Source organism: Parambassis ranga, chromosome 6 (assembly GCF_900634625.1).
Source record: "Parambassis ranga chromosome 6, fParRan2.1, whole genome shotgun sequence".
Taxonomy (NCBI): domain Eukaryota; kingdom Metazoa; phylum Chordata; class Actinopteri; family Ambassidae; genus Parambassis; species Parambassis ranga.
This window is the reverse complement of record NC_041027.1, coordinates 13,267,909-13,293,708: the sequence shown is the minus strand read 5'-3', so window position 1 is coordinate 13,293,708 and position 25,800 is coordinate 13,267,909. Positions and strand designations below refer to the sequence as shown.

General features: G+C 42.8%; 1 protein-coding gene across 6 annotated transcripts in view; it reads right to left on the bottom strand.

Annotated features, from left to right (window-relative positions):
- The window catches only part of myocd (myocardin), an 87,974-nt gene that overhangs the window by 19,793 nt on the left and 42,381 nt on the right, over positions 1 to 25,800 (bottom strand). For all 6 annotated transcript variants that reach the window (XM_028408184.1, XM_028408188.1, XM_028408190.1 and 3 more), the window contains exon 3: positions 18,565 to 18,754. In XM_028408184.1, coding sequence (XP_028263985.1) covers positions 18,565 to 18,703 — 139 coding nt within the window. In that variant the 5' untranslated portion in view covers positions 18,704 to 18,754. The remainder of the gene's footprint in view (positions 1 to 18,564; positions 18,755 to 25,800) is intronic.

Genomic DNA, 25,800 nt, shown 5'->3' with positions numbered 1-25,800 from the left:
CTCAGCCACTTGCCCTGAGAGAGTGTGTCACAAGCGGAAGTGTGCTGGACTAACAATGACCACTGTAGCTGAATGGCACATGGGGCTTGACACTGTGGGGACTGCATGTGGCAGCTGTTATACTGAAAGAAAGAAAACTTTTATCTCATCCAACCCTTCGGTGATGGACGCCAGCAGGAAGGGTGCGGAAGCAGGGGGGGGGGGGCGAGCCTTCAAAGCACTTTGTGCCAAACAAGGGTAATTACCTGCCTGGACTCCCCCCCCCCTCCCCGGTCCCACGATGCCCCAAAACTGCATGATTGGTTCTTGGTAATCAGCAAATTTGGTTTAAATATACCACAGAAGTATATGCTTGGACATCATTAAATAATCCTGAGGCACAGTTTGCCAAATCACCTCGCACACAGACAGGAGGGGCACACAGATGGCAGACATTACTTTTCGCTTCAGTCACTGTTTAGGCATCAGAAATACTTGGCTAGGTTTTGGGAAAGTTCAAGATTCCAGTTAAAACAGACATTCAATAAAGTAAACTTCTCACATCCACCACTTTTTAACTACCAAGATGACCAATAGAGTCCACATTCAGCGGCTCTATCCCACTACCTACACTTGTGAGGTAACCACAGGTTGTCCCAGCTCTCTAGTGTTGTTCTCCATGATTGATCCTTTATGCTCCCCCCCCTTGTGTAACCTTGGATCAGACCTCACTGTGCTTGGCAAACAACATGACTACAGCCAGCGCCATACTTCCTTGCCTATTCTGAACATTACTACACAATGGTGTCAAAAGTCAGATAGTTCTCCTCGCTATTATTTTCAGTGGTTTGGTTTCAGTCCCACATGTTTATTTGTCTTTGTCAGTTTTGACACGGATTACGCATTTTTTTGGCTTTGGCCCGTGCCTCCTCGTTGCCCCCGTCATGTTTTAACTCTGGGGGCGTTTCTTTAATGGTTTCTATTGTGACGGATATCTGTTGCAACACAAACTTGTAAATGTCCTGGTAATAAATAAGGATCATTTTAAAGGGAGTAGTTTACAGTGTCTGTGTCGTAACAGAAGAAGCCTCAAAACTGTTTGCCAATTTGTGTCAAGCTACTCACGAAGTGTTGAGCATGATGGCGGCTATTTGAAGGTCACATTTTTCAGTCAGTTTGGTTTTTCTCCCAGTAAAATAAAATCTACCAGTCAAGTCAAGATGTCATATGTGTCATGTGTATGTTCAAGCCCAAACTGTCATGGTGACCTGAGGTGTGTTATTGATCAAAGAATTAACTCCCTCTTCTGGTGTGGCTCTCTCCACAAACCTTTACAAGCCACACTCTTTAGCTGTTTGTGGTTTTTACTGTACTCCTATACCATATTATGTAACATTATGTTATTATGCTTGTGTGCTGGTTATTGAGGTGTGAGTAGAGAATATAGGTGGTGTTGTGTTGTTGTGGTGTACTGGAACAAAGGGATGCGACTGAGATGTGGGTAAGGATGTGGGCATGTTAGAGGTGTGTGGTAGGGTGGGAAGAGGCAACAGGACGGCACTGTAAGGATGGGAGATAAGAGGATGGACAGCTTAGGGTAAGGTAGGGTAGGAGATTTCATTCTGATGCACTTTTTGTTAAATTAGTGTAACTTCTCTTTACAATCCGATAGCAACCGATTAGTTCGGCAGTTTCGCATAAAAACAAAGAATATGAATCATCTGTGGAAGCTATAAAACGCTAAAAACATCAGCCAATCCTCCGGGTGGACCCTGCGCGGAGTATTGGCTGGTTGTCACTCTCTTCCTGCTCTGCGTGCACCAGAGAGGTACATGCATGATGGCCGAAGTCACAGACCGCAGCTCCTCTTCAGGTAATGCGCGTCCATGTGATTGGGAGACGTGGCTTCGGGGTGAGCTCCGAGAGAAAGGGCCGTGTGTTTACTTTCCAAATCTAGCTGACTCTAACTGAGTTTTAAAATCTCCTACCCTACCTTTAAGGCGTAGATAGAGCGCCTCTGTGGTCCCAGCAGCAGCAGCAGCTGTATTGTATCAGTCTGAGTGCTGTCGTGCTGCTCTGTCTCAGATAGCAGCGCTCCTTTGTCTGCATGTTGGTTGGCTCTCAGGTAAACACTGACATTTAAACAACCAATCACAATGCTGCAGAAAGATCCTTTACTAGTGAGGTTGAATTTACAGTCACCATACATGTAGGAGGGACTTATAGGACTCATTTTGCATCAGTGTTAAAATGAAGTTGAAGGCATGTTTTATAAGCTATCATTTATCATTCTGCTCCACTGTAAAGAAACAAAATGAAAAGCCAGCAGGGTGAAACGAGGTTAGATGATGGCAGCTGGATTAGTAAACAAAGAGACTTGAGAGCCTGATTCAGTCCATTATCAGCACCCAATCAGCCTTATCAGGAAACAGAGGGGTTTCTCACGACACAAAGTGGCCGACTAAAAACGAGAGAGAGAAAAGAAGAGATAGCAGAAGGCAAACAGAGAGAGGAAAGACAGAAGAGGGCATGAAGAAAGAATGAGATTGGAGGAGACAGAAACATATTGCGAGAGGTGAAGCAGGGTGGGAAAGAAGGAATCAGACGCAGACGGAGCCAGACGTGGAGTCAGGTTCAGCATTTCCCCCTCCGCCTCTGAGCTGCGGTTTATAATGAAGAAGTTCCAGTGGGAGCGGGCCGAATCCAAACCAGAAGTGACAGAAAGACGAGCCCGAGCCAGCAGCCTCCCCCCTCCTGTCTCCCCTCTGTTCTCTCTCCATCTTTATCTGGTCCGTGGCTCGGTCACCTTCACTCTGCGTTCTCTCCTTCGGGTCTCCGCGGGGTCTGAGCGGCGCACGTCTGCCGCCAGGTTGGAAATGTCAACATGTTTGAGAGACATCGGGCGCTGCAACCAATCGGAATGGAATCCCAAAACACAACAAGAGTGCGAGGGGCATAGATTGTCTCCACTTCATGCAAAAAAAACCAAAAACACCAAAGGGAGATACTGTTTTGTGTTTTTGTGGTTGTTTAGATTTCAGCAATAGACTTTGCCTCCGCTGTTAAGTCTGCAAACTCTGGCGAGCGGCCACGGCAGCGCGGGTGAGGAGGGGTGAGGAGGGGGAGGGGGAGGGGGGGGGTGTTGCACAGCCTGCATCACCACAGCTTTACTCTAACTCCTGCCTATTACCAAGGGCTATGCGCTGGCTTTATGTGGTATTCCTGAAACTTCACTATCAGAAATTTAATAACTCAAAGACTACTTTGTTGTTGTTAATGTGTATGTCCGTGACTAACGGGCCAGATGAAAGGCACTATAATCTGTGCCAAGAAAACGTCTTTCATCGTGCTTGACAGGGGTTATAAAGAGAAACTAATTCCTCTTTATAAAAGTCAAAATTTGTGAAGTTGATTAGCGGCGTTGCACAAAATCTACGTTGGCCCTGAGACATCAAGAAGGACAGAGGACTCTTAAGTGAGTTATGAACATGCTTGCTGTTGCCATGGTGACTCATGGAACAAAATTATGTATCAGTGCTTTTGTAATTTTTTCCGTTTGTTTGCTTTAACATTCATTTTATTACAACAATAAGCACGTCCATCACTCTTTAGTTTCCATGTTAGCCCGTCCTGTCCAATGTTTTTCCTTTAGTGGAGAAATGCCACCCTAGATCTAGCGTTTGCATCACATGACATTGACAGTGATGCAAACCCACCACAGCATCATTACAAGTTCTTGTAGAGGACATAAAAGAAAAGTACAAATATTTATCTGGATCTCCAGAGCTGGTCCAGCACTTCTCAAACGGCCTGGCTGAAATGGCCTGTCAGCCGGCACATTCTTTCTCTCATTGAGAACTGCCTGGAGCCATGTTTTTGTTGGTATGACCCAGCCCCAACCGCCGCGTCCTCCCCACAACCCCAATGAGTAAAACATGCTGGTCCAAGACGCTGATATCAGGTCAGGTTTGTGCAGGGGAATAAAAAAAAAGACAGTGTGACAGAAGTCCAGCTGATCTGGGAACAGCATTTGAGTTGTTTGACAGATAGAGAGCAGACAGTGGGATTGCCACAGACTGATCCGTGGGTACAGAGCTGGTATCTCACTGGGCTGGACTCCACTTGACCCTCCAGAACCGAAGACTTATTTATAGGAGTTTGTGTGTGTTTATCTGACCGTGTGCACATGTGTCATATGTGTGTGCATGTGCGTCTTATCAGCGCCACGGAGCATTCATCAGGGGTGACATTTTCTGCCATTCCACGTTCAAACCAAACACACGGCATGCATGTGCTATCTCCACTCTGGGGGATGTTGAGAGGCCTGACTTATGCGACTTGTCAGTAAGAAATTATGCTATCGTCACTGCTAACCCTTTGATTCGGTACGTTGCCTTTTTTATTATTTTTTCCTGAGATAGGTAATTCGGTCGCACAAACCTTTCTTTCTTCCTTGCCCGATTCCAAAAGCTGAATCAACAAAGGGGCACCAACAGCTACAAGGCCCTGCTTGCTTTTCACACCCCAGGGACGCTCAGTGGGTCATGATCAAATGTTGTTCTAGTGTAATGAAAGGGTCTACATGTGTGTTGTCTTTTTTCCCCTATCTGTGTGTGCGTGTGTGTTAACCCCAGCACACCTTTCCAGGCTCTGTGGGTTTGGAAAGTGTCATAAATGAAAGTAATAGTATAAACTCAGCTAACAGGATCAGGAACTGTGGAAAGACTATTGCATTTACCTCATTGGCTATGGCAGTCTTTATGCCCTGGAGGGAGGCTATAGGTTTTGAGTGGTGATGAGCGGCCGACACTGAGGGTAAGGGAGGAAGCGGAAGATACAAATAAAACTTAAACACAGCCCACTCATTTTAACACGCAGGCTGTGGAGTGGATCATAACATGAAGCTTGTAAAGCTTGATAGCTTGACTAGAGTTAGTTAGGCTGAAAAAATCTTTCAGACGGTGTTTCCTGCAGAGGAGGTCTTCCTCCTGGTTCCTGCAGATCAGCTGTAACTAATCTGAAGCCTTAGCAGTCCAAGTTAGCCAAATTACTTAGAGACTTTCCAAAGTTTTCATGCAAACCTCCCCTTTTTGCATTTCCTCAGACTGCTTCCTTTGACATTAAACAGTCTTTATCCAGTCAGCTGTGGGTGTATTTGTGATGTTGATGGTATTGTATAGAGTGCGGTATGGAGGGTGCACCTGCTTTTTCCACATGGAGTCATGGAAGCACCAAAATAATTTGCTATCCAATGTCTTTGGGAGGAAAATACTCTTTCCGAATCTTGTTGTTGCTCCACAATCTCTTTGTGAACAATAGAAAGCAGTGACAGCATCACTTGCGCTTGCATTTTAGAGACAGTACGACTTTTGGAGTTAGGAAAAGGCTGAACTTATCTACTGGTGTCTAGTACTAGCTTCAAACAGTCAATGCATCATGCTTCTTCTCTTTACAGGATCCAAAGATTTTTGTTTGAGCTTTTACACCCCACCGAGCTTTATTTCATTGCAGCACCGACAGCTTTTAGACACAAAATGCTCCCATATTCTGTGAAGCTCACACTGTGTACGGTCACTGTGTCCACAGTGTTAGCACAGAATGCCATCTATGGATTTGCTCTGTTGAAATGACAGCAGTATCATTCCAACAAGGGCAAGAATCAGTAGTTTTCCAATGTATGAATACAGTTTTTACTCTAAAATGGATCAAATTCAATACAAACAGCTTGTCTTTGTCCAGGCCGCCTTTCTGTATTTAGCCGAGTGAGTCTAGTACTCAAGAATGATCATAACAAAGGGGGAAACATGAAGGTCTCAGGGTGCAGGTCTCTGGATTACAGCTACAATACACACGTGTGACCGCAATTAGATCTGACTCACAGCACAAACTTTGCGAGTGAGACAGATAGTGTGTCACAGTGACCAGAGGTGTCACTTTCTGACCCCCCCCCCTCTCTCACTCTACACCCCACACATATCCATGGTGAATTATGATGTCATTGGCTGCTTGTCCGCTGAGTTATGGAGACCAGCATCATCATCACAGCCTGGACGACTCACAGGCTCCATACACATAAGAGGGGAGAGAAGTAAGGGGGAGGGACGGGAGGAAAGAAGAGTCGACACAACCACGCACGGTCCAACAGTACAGAGAAATGATGCTGGAGCCATTTGTCTTTGACACACTGTCTGGTCTACATTTCCGACTTCCAGGTTAATAATGTTTACAAGACCTGAAAAAAACCCACAGTTATGCTCTATATATTGCGTTGTAGCCATCTGGTTGTGGCACAATCTACCACAAGATGGTCTAGTAAGCCAATTGGCATCTGCACTCAGTACAACGAAAGTTTCCGTCAACTATAGAAATCATCCAACAACCAACCAGTGGGATACCAGCTACATGATCTGTGCAAGCGGCAGCAGGTACCCTCTACACAGTTTGTCCATAATCAGGGGCCTAGATTGCACCGTGTGAGGAAGCAGGAGCTCAGCAAGAAGCTATCCAGACCACTATCCAGACAAGATGCTACACTGACTCACCAGACCACCTTGTAGTACAAAGGGCAATTTCACCATGGTACAATGCACAGCTAGCGGGCTAGCATGCCGAGTCTGACAATGGCATAGCTGTGACTTTTCCTCTTGGATAGTGAACATATTTTAACTTTCATTTTTGAGCCCTGGGCATAATCTCGGTACCAGTTTCTAGTGGAGTCTTGTTGAAGTAGTTCTCTACATAAATAAAACTTCCAAACCTTTTTCTTTATTTTACTTTTACACTAAATCCATCAGTCAGTAGTCACCTAAAATAAATAGGAGAAGGGCAGACAACATCTCTGATAACACCACAGCGGGTGACAGCTGTCTGCTGAGCCTCTGTTCGGCAGACACAGACACCTTTAATTCTCAGATGCACACAGGCCTCCTATTTGCGTGTGATGGGAAACACCTTGCTGCGTGCTGACAAGGAGTACTTTCACTCTCCGCATACTTCACACAAGCCTGCCAACTGTCAACCTCTCCGCTCGACTCTTCGTCAGCCTGACTGACGGCTAAGAAATGTTTGGGCTTCTCGACATGTCCGAGGGCACAATTTGTCAGATAAACAACTCTTGGAAGCAGACAGGCGAAAAGGGAGGAAGACGGCAAATTGGAGAACATGAATACAGCAGACAGGTCACTGGTGTTATCTCTGTCAGTGTGTCCTTTTTCACTAATCAGACCATTAGTGAAACAGATCGTGAGAATCTTGCCGTTTACTCTGGGTGAGCTGGGTACAGCTTTTACTTTACTTTGACTTTTTTTGGCCAGCATCACATTTAACCTGCAGAGAATAGCGGCCATATGTGCAATGTCAAAGATTCTCCTGGGAAGAAACGAACAGACGAGGAAGTGTGACCTTGTATTGTTCTGCGGGATCTGGCTGCACAGTGATTGGGAACGTGCTGCCTGGCGACTCTTATCATTCCTGTCTGTCAGAGACGGGAACACTCATGGCCTGTGGGGATGGCTGCCTGAAATTCTCTGGAGAGGTCTGCTGTTGGCTCAGACTCTGCAGGTCGGAGATCACACCGGTGAATGGAGAGTTGTAATAAAAACAGGAGGCAGCAGAGGTTCTACGTTGCCCTACCCTGAGTACTAGACAGGTGAAATGATGAATAGTGGCAAAACGTGCCAGTGAGAAAGACTCATCCACTATTAAAACGACTCCTGTTGAATTTAGTGGTCTGTGTTACGTCTTTTTAGAAAATGCAGTAATGCCAGTGTGGCACAAATTCTGTCCCTGTTCATTCAGCTTTCATTGAAACAGAAGGTAGAAAAAAAATGATGTACTTACTGGCCTCCTGTTGGAAATGAAACACTCTAATGGGTTTTTAAAAAAGACAGAAGGCTGCTTTCTGCAACTAAGGACCTTTAAGGTGAAGAAACGTTTCAACTTAACACAAAACTATAAACCTAGAGAGTGTATATATTTATTTTCCTCTGTGAACATGCACTCACTCCACCCTGCTCTTCCTGTCTTCAGTCTCTTTTAGCCCAGTCAGTTCCAGGTCGTAATTTCAAAGTAAAGTCAACTAGCACAATGCTAAGTATCATTAGACGGCCGTCTACATGAAACCAAAGCAAACAGCGGATCAAAAGCCAGATACCCGTACGAGCTCTTCTTCTTTTTAATGAAATTTCCAAGGTGTATTGAAAATGAAGCACAATGTACATAAACACAAAATGATCAAACCAGATAGGTGTCCTAAGCGTTAATTGAAGAACATTTGTAATGAACACATACTTGACCCCGATAGTATCTCCATACAATCGGCTCGAGCGTGATCTCGATATAAAAGTTGGTATTCTGTTGTTTTTGCTGAAGCCCATTCCCATAGCTTTTGGTATGTCAGCTGAAACCTTTGAAAATATGACCCTCAGTGCCATGTTGTGCTTGGCCTTTAGGATAGGCAGCATTTAGGAGACATTTAGCTGCAACATTTCATGGATTCCCTGCTTCACACTTTAATGAAGAACATGTCCAGAGTCTCAATCCCCCACACTGACTTCACATAACAACAGACCCATGCCCTGAAAGCAGGCAATCTACGCCACAAATCTGACAACGGACGTAGTTAATTTAGCCAGCACAAATTAAAGGTGCAATGCAGAATTTTTGCTCTCCCCCTAGTGGCAGTGAGAGTAATTACACTAAAATAACTAAACCGACCAGAGAGTAACAGAGAGTCCCACAATCCAAGATGTGTGCTGGAAACTCACCACTGAGAAAAATCAAACTGGTGGCTCTGAAAACATATTTTCTCAATCAGCTAGTCACTATGACTGATGAGATCCAACATCGATGGTCGGTAAATAGCGGCCCGTGGGCCAAATCTGGTCCTCCAACAAAAATATTTAGCCTCCTGACATAAGCTGAAGTTTCACATCCATGTTTACATTACAACTTGCCTATGCATTTTTCACAGATTAAAGTATAAACACAAGGCTCGTGTAAATCCCAATGAACATGACCTAACTTCTAATAATGCTAATTCTCTGGTTTCACAGTCAAAAATCAAACACTCATATTTTTCCTGTTTCCTGCAGGGCTGCTTATCTATCCAGAGTCATGGATATCAGGTATTTCGGGGTGAAATGTCCCTTTAAAATGATAATACAGATAACCTGACATGACTCATACATGGATGCATCATTAATTGTTCTATTGGACATTTAAGGATCCCGCTAATTTCCTGCCAATTTCTTTGCAGACTTCAGCGGCCGATCTTCAGGCAGCGCTGTCTGCTGGTGATCACAGTGGAGCATACGAGGTAGAACTCTATCTGCTGCACTTTGAGAGATGCTTTCCCCCTCATTGTGCATCAGTAACATGGTATATGGATACATGGATATGACCCCTTTATAGCTTTTCTCAACTCTGAAATCTGTGCATTTAATTAGGGTTGGCATATCAAGCTGCAAAAATTAAGCAGTTCTGAAACGCTTCATGATGTGTCACTGCAAACTCTCAAGCGTCTCTTTTACACTGAATGGTTTGTCAGCCTTCATTTTTCTATTATGTTACCTTTTAGCAGCTGCACATTTTTTTGCATCGTCTAGATCCACAAACAAAAAGGCTTAACAGAAAGCTGATGTCTGACAAAACACTTTTTTTTCTCCTTTCATTTTTATTTCTAACACCTGTGAAAGATTTGGCTCTGTCAGAAATCTGAAATTTAAAAAGAATAACACCTCAACAACGGTGCAGCACGAGTTCTTTCAGGGCCTCAAAGAAGAAAACAAGCCCACAAACCGAGGGGGAAGTAGTAAGTAAACTGTATTCTAATTTATGTAAAATTCGCTTTTTATATGGGGATTCTGCACTGTCCGTCCATGCACTGATCCGCTGATAAATACAGCATGTGTGTCCTCGGTAAATCTGTCCATCAGCCTGTTAATTATAAAGAATCTTTTAGATCTTATTTTTAGTGTTTGATTTGAAGCACTGTTGTAATGTCCACTGTGTTTCCCCAGAATACAGGCCCGTGTGTGTTTCTATCATCCGCAGCACAGCCCTAATCACAACCAGGTGCCTCCCATTCAAATTAACATATGGTTCTAACTTTCCCCCTATTTTGACAAATGCATACCTGGGTTGCTGACTAGTAAAACCATAAAATGGATTCTTCTTTTTTATTATTCACAACACACGGGGATGGTGGAGAGAGCAAGGTGGAACAGAGCTGAGAATGATTTCACCTTGCATGCAACCCTTTTTTTTCTGCTGGTATTTCGTACCTTGATACATGACTGGGATTGCGGTTATTAGAAGCAGGGCCTATTGTACTTGGCTGGTCCACTTTCTTCACTTTCATTTGTTCATTATTTGGGTTATCGGTTGCATTTGTAGAGGGCAATAACACACGAGCAGAAAGGCTTTAATGTGATATTTTCACGGTCTGTGATTGCAGTTAAACAGATGAGTTCTTATGTTCAACAAAAACAAACATGCAGGCTGCATGAGCGCACTCCAGAACCTGCAAATAACACAGAGAGGTGAAGCCAACACAGAAACGCAATGTTGACTAGTGCAGCGATCATACAAGTGTCCACGCATTGGTACAAGACACTGAAACTAGTCCATTTAAAGACTAGAAGAAGCCATAAGCTGCAGATCCTCAATTGGCCACTTGAGGCTGGCTACAAAAGTGAGTCCCCACAGACTTCCATGTTAAAATGCCAAAGTCGACAAAATAAATGCATATTTTTAGAGCATGGAACATAGATTCCAACTTGAACAACCACCTTATTGTGGTGGAGGGTGATCAGATGATCCTAGGAGCTATGTTGTTGTTTGGGGCTTACTGCCCTTAGTAGGGTCTCCCAAGTCAAACAGGTAGTAGGTGACAGGCCAAGACCAAGACCAGCGGTTCAAAAACTACTTATGGATAACAACAGGTCAAGGCTTGTTACGTTACCCGGAATGGCGCAGCCAGGGCCCCACCCTGAAGCTCCACTCATGCACACCTGCTTGTGACCAGTTATGGACCAGTTATGGACCAGTATCTGGTAGGGGACGGTCGGCAGTGAGCAGCCATTTAAATAAACAGTTTGAAGACTGACAGTTGACCCTGTCTGCTGTTTCCAAACTGCTTCAGACTACGACTTCCCGGATGGATTTAGACACAAACCACTGCATCAGATTACGGAGCCACCACATCTTACTTCTTCAGTTCAACCATTACAAACCCTTGCAGCAAGGCTTCAGTTCAGTATAGTCAAACTGAATGGGAGGTACATATATTCTAATATTCGGGTTTATTTTAAATTCTAAATTAAGTCTGGTTTTGAGTTCATTGTTGTCTTGTGCCTGCAAAGAATATGAGTCAAAGTAATAGGAGTTCAGGCTTTATACTAAATTTGGGGAAAAGAAGTCCCAACTTGATGAGATGCAGCCGTAAATCAGAGTGGATTAGTTTGTATTTCAATCTTGTAATAATTAGTCTCATTAATCTTATGCCAATGTGGCAAATCAATCAGTATCAGTTTAGCCTTTTCACTGCTGCAGGTTCGTGCTTAAAAGAGTCATTTTACATTAAAATCAAAAACCCATGTGGCAGTTGGGAGCAGTGCCAATGAAAGCAACACAGGATGACTAACAGCCCAGGGAAGTGCTGATGATGACAGACCAATATGTAAAAAATTATAGGATGGACTAAGATGTCTCTTTTATTGTTATTTATGTCGGGGTGTCAGACAGTGTTAATAAAGGGCTGAGGAGGGAAAAGGGTTGCGAAAACCATTAAAACTTTCCCCTTAAAATAATATAAAATAGGTCTCATGGGAATACATGGCACTTGGAGTACATGTGATCGATATCTGAGAGTGATCCTTCCCTTGCTTCCTTTCTCTCGGGGTCTGGAATGCGCTCCTGTTCTCGCATCTAAGCCGTGAGCCGGATCAGAGCTGTATATTGTGTTACTGTTTTCATTTCTACTGTGAGGATTTCTCCCCTTGGTAAAAAAATTCACCGCCCAAAGCTCTTGTATCCACAATACAACACCTGGAAAAAGAAACTCTTCATTAATCTCCGCAGCCCCTAAGAATCTGTGGTTTTAAGCACTCCTCTTTCCAAACCACATGTGAGGCGGCACAGCGGCTGGTCGGCGGAGCCTTTGTTTTAGAATAACTCTGGGTTATTTTCAGGTCATTGTGGCTGAGTGGTTTCTTAATTGAATTTCTAAGCGTTTTGTTTAATATGCCACCGTTAAAGAGCTCTAAAAATAGCCCAGTGGATGCAATGACCTAATCTTTTCCGGAGTTTTGGAGAGATAGATAATCCTAGATGGTCTTTATCACTCGGGCTAACAGCTGATGAATGAATAATCACAGAGGAGCACAGATTAGATCACTGTCAGTGTTGTTCTTAACTTAAGTGCTAAATCATAATATAGTGCTGCTCTGATTACTGATATCTGAGGATGCGTAGATTCTCCTCTCTCCTCCTCAGTGCTGTGTGTCCATTTCTGTTAATTCAAGCGGAGCCTTTAAAGCCTTTATTCTAAACACGGCTGGTATCTGACTGGTGATCGGGGGGCACTTCTTTTTTAATTTGCCTGCCTTCATGAAGACTAACGAATAATGAAAACCTCAGAACGGAATCTCCTGAAGTAAGCCTGTTAATTCCATCTATATTGCATTTGTCCTTTGCTCATATCCACAGCGCATATTAGCGACAATCACGGAAAGTTTAAATAGCCGCACAGCTGAGTTTTTGTTTCCAGTGGACAGTAGCTTCAAATCTGAAAATCCCTTTTCATAATAACAGGAGCCATGAAATCATAACATCTATACTCCTGTCTCCAAAAACTGTCCAAATGTGAGTCAGCTGATGAGATCAGACAATGTCATTTCTCCCGCTGACTAAATATGGATCCACGCTGGGTTTATAATGTTGAATAAACAGTCTCATTATTAAAATGTGTGCACTAAACAAATGAATCCATCAGTTATGGAATTGTTTTTACTCATTCCTCTTAGTGATATAAATGATTATTTCAGTGTTATTTTTATGTGTGGTCTTGTAATCAGCCTGCACAAACTGTTTAGTCAACGAACTGGTTTGTAGAGCTTCTTAACAACAACAACAAAAAACTCCATTGTCTCCTGGTTGACTCTGAATAGGCTAATGTGACCTTGCTGTACATGCTAGTTAGCTTTCAGCAGCATGGTTGCTGGACATAAAGGACCTTCCTAGCTGAGTTTAGTGGATACTATCAAGCTTGGATTCCTAATCATGGAATTTGTATTTGGCAGCAGCAACAGTCTATGAACACAAAGCTAATGCTAACATAATACGCCAAACTTGTGATTTAATCCATTACCAGGTCCTTCAAATACCATCCAGCGATAGCATTTATTTCACTTTGTATTTCTAGTTTTACAGATTATTTCCCCAAATGCATGACTTCTTTCCTGTTTGAAGACAAATGTGCTGCAGGAAGGAGTGGAAGGTTTAACTTCCCTCCAGTCATGGCAAATTAGAAATGAGGTGTGGCCAAATAAGATCATAAAAATGAATATATCCATCGGTGGTGCCATGTTTACCCATTGCATTACAAAGGCTAGATCCTAGTGGGTTTTAGTGGGTTATTTGTTCAGTGAAAAAGGCACAAATGAGGGCTGTGAGAGTGAACCAAGACAATACAGTTAGGACTTAAACTAGCTAAAACTTGCTATAAAGCTAATAGGAGAATGGTCATTTAAGGAGCAGCGGCAGAGCAGCGGCAGAGCAGCGGCAGAGCAGCGGCAGAGCAGCGGCAGAGCAGCGGCAGAGCAGCGGCAGAGCAGCGGCAGAGCAGCGGCAGAGCAGCGGCAGAGCAGCGGTCCAATAACCGGAAGGTTGGTGGTTCGATCCCAACTCCTCCCTAGTCATTGTTGTGTGTCCTTGGGCAAGACACTTTACCCACATTGCACTGGTGTGGTGCTCCTTGATGGTCATTGTATGACACTGCTTGGCAGCAGCCTTTGACTTAAGTCAAAGTCAAAGTCAGCTTTATTGTCAAATCTCCTATATGTGCTGGACATACAGAGAATCGAAATTGCATTACTCTTCACTCTGCAACTTAAGATAAATATAAAGTGTAAAAAAAAAAAGTACCTACAATGAGGCACACACAAAATACAAGGCACAAAATGAAGGCACAATGCAGTGAGAGCAATTTCCCTTCTGGGATATTAAAGTATTTCAAAAAAAAAAAAGATAATTCATGTTAAATATGATGTAATGTAATCTAATAAAATGGCCATCCAATTAAAGTGCTTGAACCTGCTGTTCAAATAAGAATGTAAAAACAATATTTGATAGTAAAATAAGAAGTTCTGAGTTTTTTTTAAACTGTTTAAGTCACTATTGATTTGAAAACAATCATTTTAACTTCCTTTTTTAAACAGGGGGCGGCTCCATACCTCCGTGATAGATGCAGTAAAACGCTCTCTAGTAGGTGTGAGCGTCTGAGGAGCAACCGCTGTGTCACTGAGAATCACAGACACACTGGGCTGTGTTCTCAGTGGTGACCTCACCTTCTTAATTACTTGTCAGTGATCGAGGGCGGCAGCAGCAGAACACACACACACACACACTTACAGATACATCAACATAAACGCTAACATGACCACCTTTCACTGGAAGAGCCTTGTGACTAAGAGCTGCTCGCACTCCACACAAGGGCCTGCCATCTCTCTGCACTACAACAGCCGTGGCCTGTATTTATATTAGCTGCAAAGCAATTTTAACCGTACATTCCTGATAGGTGAACAGAGCACTTGGCAGAGGCAGAGGAATATTTCAAAGATTACTAAAAAAAAAAAAAAAAAATCAACAATCAATGTCCAGTCAGAGCACTTGGCATAAGGAGGTGCACAGCATTTTTGCAACAAAGGTAACTAAGATTTATTTATGTGTCTGAGCTCACAGAGGCCTGGTATACCTTTCAATAAGTTTTACTGTAGTATAACAAATATGAAACCAATTACAAACTTGGGCCGGCACTACAAACACGGTCATTGTGGGTTTTTTTTTTCCCCTCTGTTCTTGAATACGAGTATTTACTTCATGCCCTCAGATTTGGTTTTTCATCACGTCACACAGGCTGGTTTGATAAATAATAAATCTGTTTACTGCCCCGTGCACACTGAGCTCATGTTTGCCCTCAGATATGTTCTATCCATCAACTGACTCTGGTCTCGGGGCCTGTTGCTCTCGCTTTGCTCTCGCTCAGATGATGAATGAACATCTGAGTAATTTCACGGATGAATTAGGAGCTAAAAACAACAGCAGGAAAAAAAAAAAAAAAAAAAATGCATCGGCACACATTCCACCTGTTTGCCTATTGTTGCAGGTTTTTGTTTTTGGGGTTGATGTTTCATGCTGATGGTGGTTAAGATAGATCGCCTGGCAGGCCTGCAGAAAAACGCTTTTGGTAATGAGGATAGCAAGGTAAACATTGTTTTGTCTTTCCCTTAACCAGAGCATGCCATTCTTCTCATGTCTACAATAATATCTGTTCATTACATTCATTTAAAAGCTTATTTTCTACTGAACTAAAAGTTCATGTTTTAACCACAGGCATGGAGTTAAAGCTCTTGCACAACACATGATTGTCTATAATAAGAAAGCTAAGTTAATTTCCTCTGATGAAAATCAATCAGTCAGTTTGAGGGCACCACGCTACATAAACATGCAAGCCCATGTTAAACTGCATAAAAATGATGAAGTGTGGGGCTGATCATGTCTATCAGCATCACCGACTAATCTCCTCCAGATGAGGGCAAGTCCGGCCACCATCAAATCAGTGTGGAATCTACTGCGGGGAGAAGCTGCTGCACGGAAAGCCAGAGCTAAGCAATAAGAGCTGCAGGTGTTAGAGACTCCTGAGGCTGCCAAACAACCTCCTTACCCACTCACTGTACGAAGAGAGTGCAGGTAAATCTGTGTTTTTATGTTCATCTCTGATGTGAGGCCAGTCATTTCTGATTGCTACACATTTATTAAAAAAAGGGATTCTGTCCCTGATGCAGCACAGGAAACAAAAACATGTTAAGTCTCCTAAGCAGGCAGCAGTACAGCACCATCACCACTAATGGCAAAATTGTGTTAATGATGCCATCATGTGGACTCTCACTCAGCTTTAGGAGACACCTTATTCCTTTCTACATGTGGTACATTATATCTAGCAGATCTCCAAGGAGGCAAAACCACCACCGAGAAAGAAAACAACACCGACACGGGAGACCAGCTATCGGTACTTACAGCTGGCAATGAGCCAAAGCTGAACCTCGACTCACTCTCCGTCACACACACACACACACACACACACAGTAATACTGTAAAGTAAAGTAAGTCACTGCTATAGAACAGTCAATATAATCAGATATCACAATAAAGATTAGAGATGTCCCGATCTGGTTTTTTTGCCCTCGAGTCCGAGTCCAAATCATTTGATTTTGAGTATCTGCCGATCCGAGTCCCGATCCAATACTTTTAAGGTTCTCTACAAAGGCAAATAGCAAAACTCGTGTGTGTGCACTGTTTCGCCAAACCGCCCGCAACGCATTGCCGTCGACTTTAAATGCGAACAAACCCAGGACCTCTCACACCAAAGGCAACTGTCATACCCCTACATTACGAGACACAGAGCCACCCTGCACAGAAGGCGGTAACTTTGACAGCCCTAATAAATACATATCCAAGTCCTGATCGGGAGGTAACGTCCGATTCCGATCGAGTCCGAAATCACGTAATCGGGCCCGATTTCCGATCACGTGATCGGATCAGGACATCCCTAATAAAGATGATCCATTTTAAGTCTTCAAACAAAGCCGTTTCTTTCCATTGTCTGGTGAAATGCTTCTAGACATTGCATGATTTCAGATGTGACTTTGTTATATCCACTTGCCTCCGTTTTTAAATACTTTGTCACTATAATCCATGGGTTCGCTCTTTATCTGTTTCCATCGTAACCTCCAGGAAAACAATGTTTAAGTTCAGCTCCACAGTGAGAAAAGCACAAATTTGTTGGCAGAAAAATTTGTCAGAAAATGTTGTAATGTCTTAGTGTTGTAAAAGGAATGATTCAGTCTGGCTGATTTACATACACTCCCTTTCTGTTAATGCTTAAAAAACTGATAATAGCAACGTAAACTGAGCCTAATGAGTCATGCAGTTTGACTGGGATGCTGTGCTCCGGCTGCACTCGTAGCCAGAAAATGAAGAAGAGGTCAGTATGTCAGTAACAGTCCTATGGTTCATTTGCGTTTGGCAGGAACATGAGGAGCCACAGTCCTCGGCTGTTTTTGTCCCTCCCGTCTGCAGCCTGACTTGAAGAGTAAGTAGATAAAATGAATGGCTGAATCTGAGGAGATTCCAGTTTATGTTCATCTCCCTCTTCAGTTACTCTCACTCCCTCGCCACACATGACATCATGGAAAACTTTGCAGCACAGAGGGAACCGCTGCGTTGCTCTCACTATTCTGAGGGGATACATCAGTCTAAAAATACTGCTTTAAATCACAGGATTCCTTGGATACTTTCACCTTCAGCCCTGTGATGCCAGTGGCATTTAAGCCAGGTTGATTTGGGCTGTGAAGCTGAAAAAGCAGAGATATTTCAGCTTGGATTAATCGGATGTATTCAATAAACTGTTCAAACAGCTTTTGTTTTATCAGGAGCGTGTTGTTGTGTGACTTCCATGCTCACCTACTCTAGCTACCTGCTGCACGTTTCCAAAGACAGCGAGAAAATGGCCGAATAAAACTCTACATTTTGAATTAACATAGACAACTCCAGCATACATTAGAAAGCTGCCGTTTTCAGTTGTCCTGAAATTAGTCAGACCTGCAGCCTTAAAAGTATGAATTGAGCAAATAAAGGACGACTTTAATGAATAATGACAGCTACTTGGTCATCTCAGCAAAGAGTCAGCAACTTCTCATTTTATACTAATTTACAAGCTTCAGGCTTCAAAAAAGCCTTTTGAACCATTTAACTGTACCAATTATTTCATTATGAGTTCAGTTTTTGCCCCTACTAAAGATAGATTTTTGTTGTTCGCAAATCTAATCACACCTGATACATGTTTACATTCTGCAAAGACCCAAAGTTTTAGTTCAGTTTGCGATACTATAAAGAAAGAACCAAATAAAACTACTGGAAATGTGATTTAAATAAGACACTGAAACAAAACAAAGTGTGAAATAACCACGAGCGTAACCATGTGATTAATTTCTAGCCAATCACGGCCTTTGAAGAGCCACTGTGTTTGAAGAGTTAAGAATTAGCAAGGTGGTATATACCAGCTAACACCATTGTTGCGGCCTTTTTTGCGCTAGTGTTCATTTTGACTATTGGAGCCTGCGTGCCCAAGAATTGTTTCTTTTCATTGATCGACTTCATCACTTTAAGCAAATTCCATCTGGTTTGTGTTACTTCCCTTTTCCCTAGCCGAGTCGGGTCGTCACAACCATGGATTAAGAGTGGCTGTGTTTGAAGAACAGGCCCCGTCTGCTTGGATTTCAAATGAAAAGAAAACAGGGAGCTTACCATTCTTTCCTTCTGTTGACTGTTCCTTCGGCACGTGGTTGGTCCTCTCCGTCTCCTGTCCGGTGTCTCCGCCGGGCCGCGTGGCCCTCTGCAGGTGTCCAGGACGGCTTCTGTCCTCAGAGCATTTCACTGCATTCATGGCTCACACTTCACTTCCCCAGTGGATGACATCTCTTCTTGGGTCACCTCCCTTTTGGACGAGAATAAGACAGACTGAAAGCACATATTCTGTGCACATCACAGACAGAACACTTGACTCTGAGTGCTGCCTCGCTCAGCTGTAACAGTTAAAGAGCCAAAGTTAATTGAGTTTGAACAAGCATGAAAGACACAGCAAACAGCCATTTGGATGTTTGCATTTGAAAAATCTTCCGCGGTGCCGGGAGCTGGAGTGACGCCATGTTAGTATTTGCAGAATACAACACCAGTTCCAGATTTTGCATTGTTTCTTTTCAGAGGTCCATCTGGGATCAGGCGGACAGCAGAGCGCGTGCCTGTTTGTTTACAGAGCTCTAAGCCCACTTTCAACCTTCACAGATGCATCCCTCCATCAGCCGCCACTCCGGTCCGCTGCTGCCAACTTATCAATTTACACAAAGAGCAAACCTTCTTACCTCCTGAACAAATATTAAACACATCCACGCTGTGGATTCAGTAGCTTAGAAAGCCCCCACAAGGTGCTGATGTGAAAAATGAGCCTCTTACACAGGTCTCAAGACAAGCCAAGTCCATGCTCCATACACTACATCATCTGCTGAGGCCTGCGCCACAGGGCACCACAAACACACATTTCTGTTTTCTTTAATAAGCTCTGTTTGGAGAGCCACTCATGTACTTACAGGACAATAAAAGCCTCATAAATAAATGCACGACTTACAGGTTTCAAAAAAGCTCATTCAGTAGGTTAGTTAGGCCATTGTCAAGGCCACAGTTTTAATACAGAAACTTTGCATTAATCCCTTCTGATAAAGATGCAAAGTTCACGTTAAAAGAGACTTTGTGAAGGCACTGGAGATGGAAATGTTGCCACTCTACCGGCCTGTAAAGTCATTTACTTTAAAGGTCGGGTAGGAGATTTGATTCTGATGCACTTTTTGTTAAATTAGTGTAACTTCTCTTTACAATCAGATAGCAACCAATTAGTTTGGCAGTTTCGCATTAAAACAAAGAATATGAATCATCTGTGGAAGCTATAAAACGCTAAAAACATCAGCCAATCCTCCGGGTGGACCCAGTGCGGAGTATTGGCTGGTTGTCACTCTCTTCCTGCTCCATGATGGCCGAAGTCACAGACCGCAGATCGTCTTCAGGTGATGCGCGTCCATGTGATTGGGGGGCGTGGCTTCGGGGTGAGCTCCAAGAGAAAGGGGCGTGTGTTTACTTTCGAAATCTGGCTGACTCTCACTGAGTTTTCAAAATCTCCTACCCTACCTTTAACTAACCACAGCTTCAGACTGCAGGAAAATTTTCATATTTCCTTTTCGCTTTTCACTGTTGGAGCTTTCTTGAGCCCTATGTCACTTCAACAAACCGATTTTCAGTACAAATATTCCCATCTACTCCTCCAAAACTGTTTGTTTTCAATTATGCCTTCCTACAAATGGATAATGTGCACAAAGCATTCATTTTGTAGCTCGTCAGTCAAATATAAGTAGAAAATGTTTCATTCTTTGAGTGTATATCACTCTCTGGAGAAGCTGTGGCTCATAATCTTTTATTACAGCAGTGAGCTGTAGCTGCAGACCTCGCTTATTCTCAAAAACACATGTCGAATGCATTTCCTTCCTCATGGTTTATATCCATGTTTGCTAGTCTTGTCTTGTTTGTGTGTTACCACCATCTGTGGATTTGTGTGACTGTGCACTGAGGCCCCATGTGGGCACATGCAAAAGCATTTGCATTCATCTAAAAAAAACAAACTGCTAAATGGTGCTAGTCTAGGTCAAAAACTCCTGCTGAGACTGACAGCTGACAGGATGCAAACTGACATTATCTCAGCACAAAATCGATCCCATGTGGAAAAATCAGTCTCTGCTCCTCATCTCAACAGCATGCCAAAATAGTAAGCCTGTCATGTGCACAGAAATGATTACATCACAAACAATTTATCTTAATCCTTTCTGCCATATACTGTGACGGACAGATAGTGTTCTGCAGGTAGTTATGACAATATACATTGCCCTGTCATTCATCTCCCAGCTTCGCTCACCACAGACGCCTCCTACACACACACACACATCCTGGAAGAAAAAAAAATGCCCCGAAAGCACCAACAGCCTCCACTCACATCCCAGGTATCCAAAATGTTACGGCTCAACAGCCGCCTGAATCTGATAGGCCTAATTGCTGCACTCGTGATGAATGATGCACCAGAATCTGATTATGTCTGCCAAAAAATAAGTGTTGAGGTGATCCTCAGTCCACAAAAAGAAAAAACACAGGCTAAACCTGGCAGGCACTTGGAAGCCAAAGGTGGCCCAGAATCAGCAGGCTCCCTGGGAATCTGCCCACATCTGTAAGAACCAGCTCCAGGAATGATTCCTCTCAAGACTTGTCAAGATGAATGCATCCTATTGATGGTTGGATTTCATTTATTTTTTTGACTTATTTTTGGAGAAGGAATTTAGGACCAATCAGATGCCTTCCTGATAGCATCACATGATTGAATATTTATTTATTTTATTCATATAACCAGCAGGCCAAAGGTCATCTGCAGGACAATGAATCAGAGGGAATATGAGCATCTTTTATGTGGACATGGCTTCTTGCAAAGTCCCAGAAAAGTATGCCCCGGTGGTTTTCTGGGATTTGACTCACCTCTTCTAAGGAACAGTATCAAAGCCACTGCATCCACTCAGCGGATATCTTGACACACAGATTACATGTGGCGTGGTTGAATGCTATACTGTACATAAACATCAGCCTGGGCAAACAATAACAGACCCGTGCATTTACCTCTGAAACAAGACAACAGTTGCAGTAAATCATGGTCTGTTAAAAGGCTGGAGGACACTGGGAGTCCTCCAGCCCTGCAGCATCAGGAGGAACCTCTTTAATGAAGCCTTAACTGATGGGCCTGGTTTTAAAGCCCACCCAGACACAGATAGGGTCCACTCTGACAATTTATACCACAGCGACAACCTCCATTAGGAACAAGCAGAGGAAAACACTGCCTCAAAGACAAAGACCATGCAACAATGACAGGAAAGTTCAACTTCATGCTTCATATTAGCTCATCCTATGATAAGCTATCAGCTGATCTGCTTTTTACAACACGACACTGACTGAAGCAAAATCCCCGTCCACTGCAAGGCATGAAGGGATAAGTGTGGATGGAAAGAAAAGGACTCTTCACCAGGTTATAGTCTGATGCTATCTAGTGAATGGTGGCCTGCATCGCTGTGTCAACACAATGAGACCCAAGACACGTGGCACTGGGAGCACCATTAAGATGAGCTGATAGCAAGTCCCACTTACCAGACATCCTCTTATCGATTCCCTCAGCAGGGGCTGAATGCCTGCTGTATTATCTGCCCTCCTGTCTAATGACTCACAGATTAAGGAGTGACTGAAAGGGTGGGCAGTCATTCACCCAATGATGTTTACGACCTTCCTATATCTTCTGCATGGTGGGATGATAATCTTTATTACCTGCCAGCGTTATTGGTCAGAGAAGATTCTTGTGTGATGTCACACCACGTCAGTGAGGCTTTGGTTTCCCTCTAACGGCTTTTAATTTCATGTCACCTTTCCATCAATTGAAGGTTAACCTCTTTGCATACTTCACGAGAACAGAGAAATCTGTTCGTGTTGCCGAGGTGGCAAGAACAAGAACACAGTTCGCTTTGGCCCAGACATTTCATACTTCACGAGAAACGTACAGTATGTGCAGAACTCCTCATACTCCCACTGCTGCGCACGTCACACACTCATACCTGACAAAACAGACTGTTGTGTGATCTCATGCCAATCTTGCGGCTATGTAAAATAACAGGGTAAAGAATTAGCTACATCTAGCTTAGCCTCTGTCCTCTATGCAGGATGAAGGGACAGTTTGATTTCTCTTTTCTTTCATCATTGACAAATGTGACACAGTTCCAGAAGTAGCCATTTGATCTGATCTGAACAGAAACCTCGTGCGATCCACTTTGTAAGTACAGCCTAGCTTAGCTTAGCTTGCTTATCTGAACACAAAGAAAAACATCCCAGAAGTTAAATATTGCAGACCTGTTCCAGTCAGTAGTGCACCTTGTGGGGTCAGCGTGACTGTAAATGGTTCGTTCTTGGAGAAAAACCTCGTAAAGCACTCTCATCTTATCTCATTTGACAATGGTACAGTTGGGGAAAATATACAAAAGCCAAAACTTGGCTGCTGGTTACCATTTGTATTCTTCCTATTATAGAATACTTGTGCATCAATAATGTCACTACACATTTTTTTTGTGGTATTTATGAGCAGCCTTACTATAACCTAGTGTTTGTTTTATTTAACTTGGACTAAAGCTAAATGAATCATAAGCCACTTTCTGTTTTTAGCCAAAAGATTCACACTTTGTAGCCTTTTTTACTGAATCTCTTCATCAGTGCTGGTCTCCTTCATTGACAAATTATTCATTCGAGCGGTCACATCTGGTGTGTTTTCCTTCCTTTTGTGTCTCACACACTCTGCGGTTTGCAGGCGACCACCAGCTGAGCTGAAGCTGAGCCAAACGTACGGGAGGCTTTTGGGGCCTGTAATATTTACGTTGGGTTTAGGCCAGGTTTTCCAACAGATGATTGTGAATTTATGTTGCAATCAATATGGAGGGGGATCCTCCAGCTGAGCTCATTATGATAATTCCATCTTAATAACATTTGTTTTGCACATTTTTATAGGAGCACCATAATTGGCTGTTTCCAGCTTAGCTAAAGTGCCGTTTAATACAGGTCCACATGTTTATGACTTCCACCAAACGTTTGACTGACCAACACTCTTTAGTGGAATGCTTTTATCTTAAAGGCTTTTCTCCAAGACTGAACTCTTCCTCACACCATTATCAGGCCAAAATGGTCATCTCCAGTAATTTCAGCATCCAATACTGTGCAGTGCATCCTCATGTCTCATGCTGCTTTAATGCAACAGCATGATAATACTTAGCAGTGTGGAATGTGAGGCTGTATCTGTAATGGGTGACATGCTGTATTTTAAAGGAGACAATGTGAGAAGTATGCTTTTATCCTCCTGTAGCTGCACCAAAACTCAGAGCGAGCAGCCAATGCCTTGCTCCAACCTGAGCCTGTACTCACACTGCTGTTGAAACAGGTGGTGTCTCAGGATTTGTTTGAAAGTAAATAGACTTGCAAATAATGAAAAGGAATCAGCTTTATGTACATGGCGCTTCACTTTGGACACATTGTTATTAAATGATTTTTTTAACACAGGATTTGGCAAGATTTAGAACTTTTGCCATTCTATAATAAACAATGGCATGGCCATAATGAAAATATTTACTTAATTCTCTAAAGTGACTTATGGCAACTTTGGCCACTAAACAGAGTGTCATGAGTGTTATGGCGTCAGGTGCCACAGTCTGTATAAATACTGCCTGTACACTTGTTTATAGGAAAACCCCCATCTGGCTTCGGCGAAACACAGTCAGACACGTCGGTGACCCCTGGGATTTTTTTTTCAAATGGAAAATATAACAGAGCTGTTTGCTAAGCGGGGGATAGCTGCACGGCAGTCAACTGTCAAGTGACAGACAAGACAACGTTGTAAAAGACTGCAGGCTCCACGTCCCTGAGCCCAGCCCTTTCTCAACCTGTAAACACACGAGCCTGGCTTTTGAAGAAGTATCCAAAAAAGCCTAGTGGCCTTTATGTCATCCCCCCTAATTTACGGGATTTATAAACCATGACAGTGTTATAGTGCTGTGCAAACTGAGAAGTTCAACCATGTATCTCCAAAAAGATTACACCGAAATGATGGGGAAAAAAATGAGCTGTTCAGCAATCCTTAGGAAGAATGTAAACAAAACAATAAGGCATGAAGGACGTGTAGATAAACCGCATCATGAGCCAACACTGTACCTTTTCAGCCTCAGCTCATTCTTGAATTTACTGTATGACACAGGATTATTAAGCTTATTCATTTGGAACTGCGTTAAACAAGCCTAGCATTTTTGTTACTTTTACCTATTTTATGACCAATTTAGTTTAGTCTAGCAGGCCCCTAAAAGCAGCGGGTGACAGTTGATGCATACACAGAGCTGCTGTAAGTTATGGCAGATACAGCGTTGGAGAAAGTTGAAAGGTCAGATGTTTCAAATAAACAAGGGACGGCTACAATAAACTGTTTTTGCTGCGCACTCTTAAAGATACGCAACATGAAAGTGAACTGGAAGGTAAAGATTCGTCTTTCATGTGTTTGTCCAAACAGTAGCCATTAATCTATTGGAGGATTTCTGCTTGGATGCATAGTGCCAATATTTTTGCAGCACCACAGAGTTAGAAATGAAAAATCAAAGAGTATTTATGGCCCTGTATTGTTCTACAGGGCCATCACACAAGATAATATAGTATTTTATTAAACCACTTCGTAGAAAAACCCGACATTAAATGCAACGTTAGCTACATTAACTTCAGGACCCTGTCTTAACAGCCATATATATACATATATATATATATATATATATATATATATATATATATATATATATACATATATATATAAAAAAATAATGTATGTAAAATGTATGTTTAGATTCAAAATGATAAGTAGGTATTTTTACCTAACAAATCTTTGTAGAATGGCTTAAACCCATCTTTCAAACTTCTGTCAAATGCTCGCAGTATGTGTGTGAATTTTTATGATGAGTACAAGAGGGTAAGTGAGGAGCTGCAGCTCTGGTATGTTTCTGTTCTCGTCAATGCATCTGTGCTTCTAGTATCCCCCCCCCCCCCTTCCTCCTTCAAACTGTTTAGCTTGATGATCTTTGTCCACATTAATCATATAAGGAATCGAGCCATGGGCGTTTAATCAACACTTTTCACTGTGAAAACAGTGGAAGATGTCCTAGGCCCACTTAGGTTTCATAAGATATTAACTGGAATGCTGAGTTGCAGCAGCGGGGGCTTTTGCATTGTGTCTTGTCTGGTCACACATGCCAAGAGACATTAAGATATTCCAGAGAAGAGGATCCGTTAATATTTTACAGTTCACCAGATGTGTCCAGAGTGTTATGAAAAACATGCTTT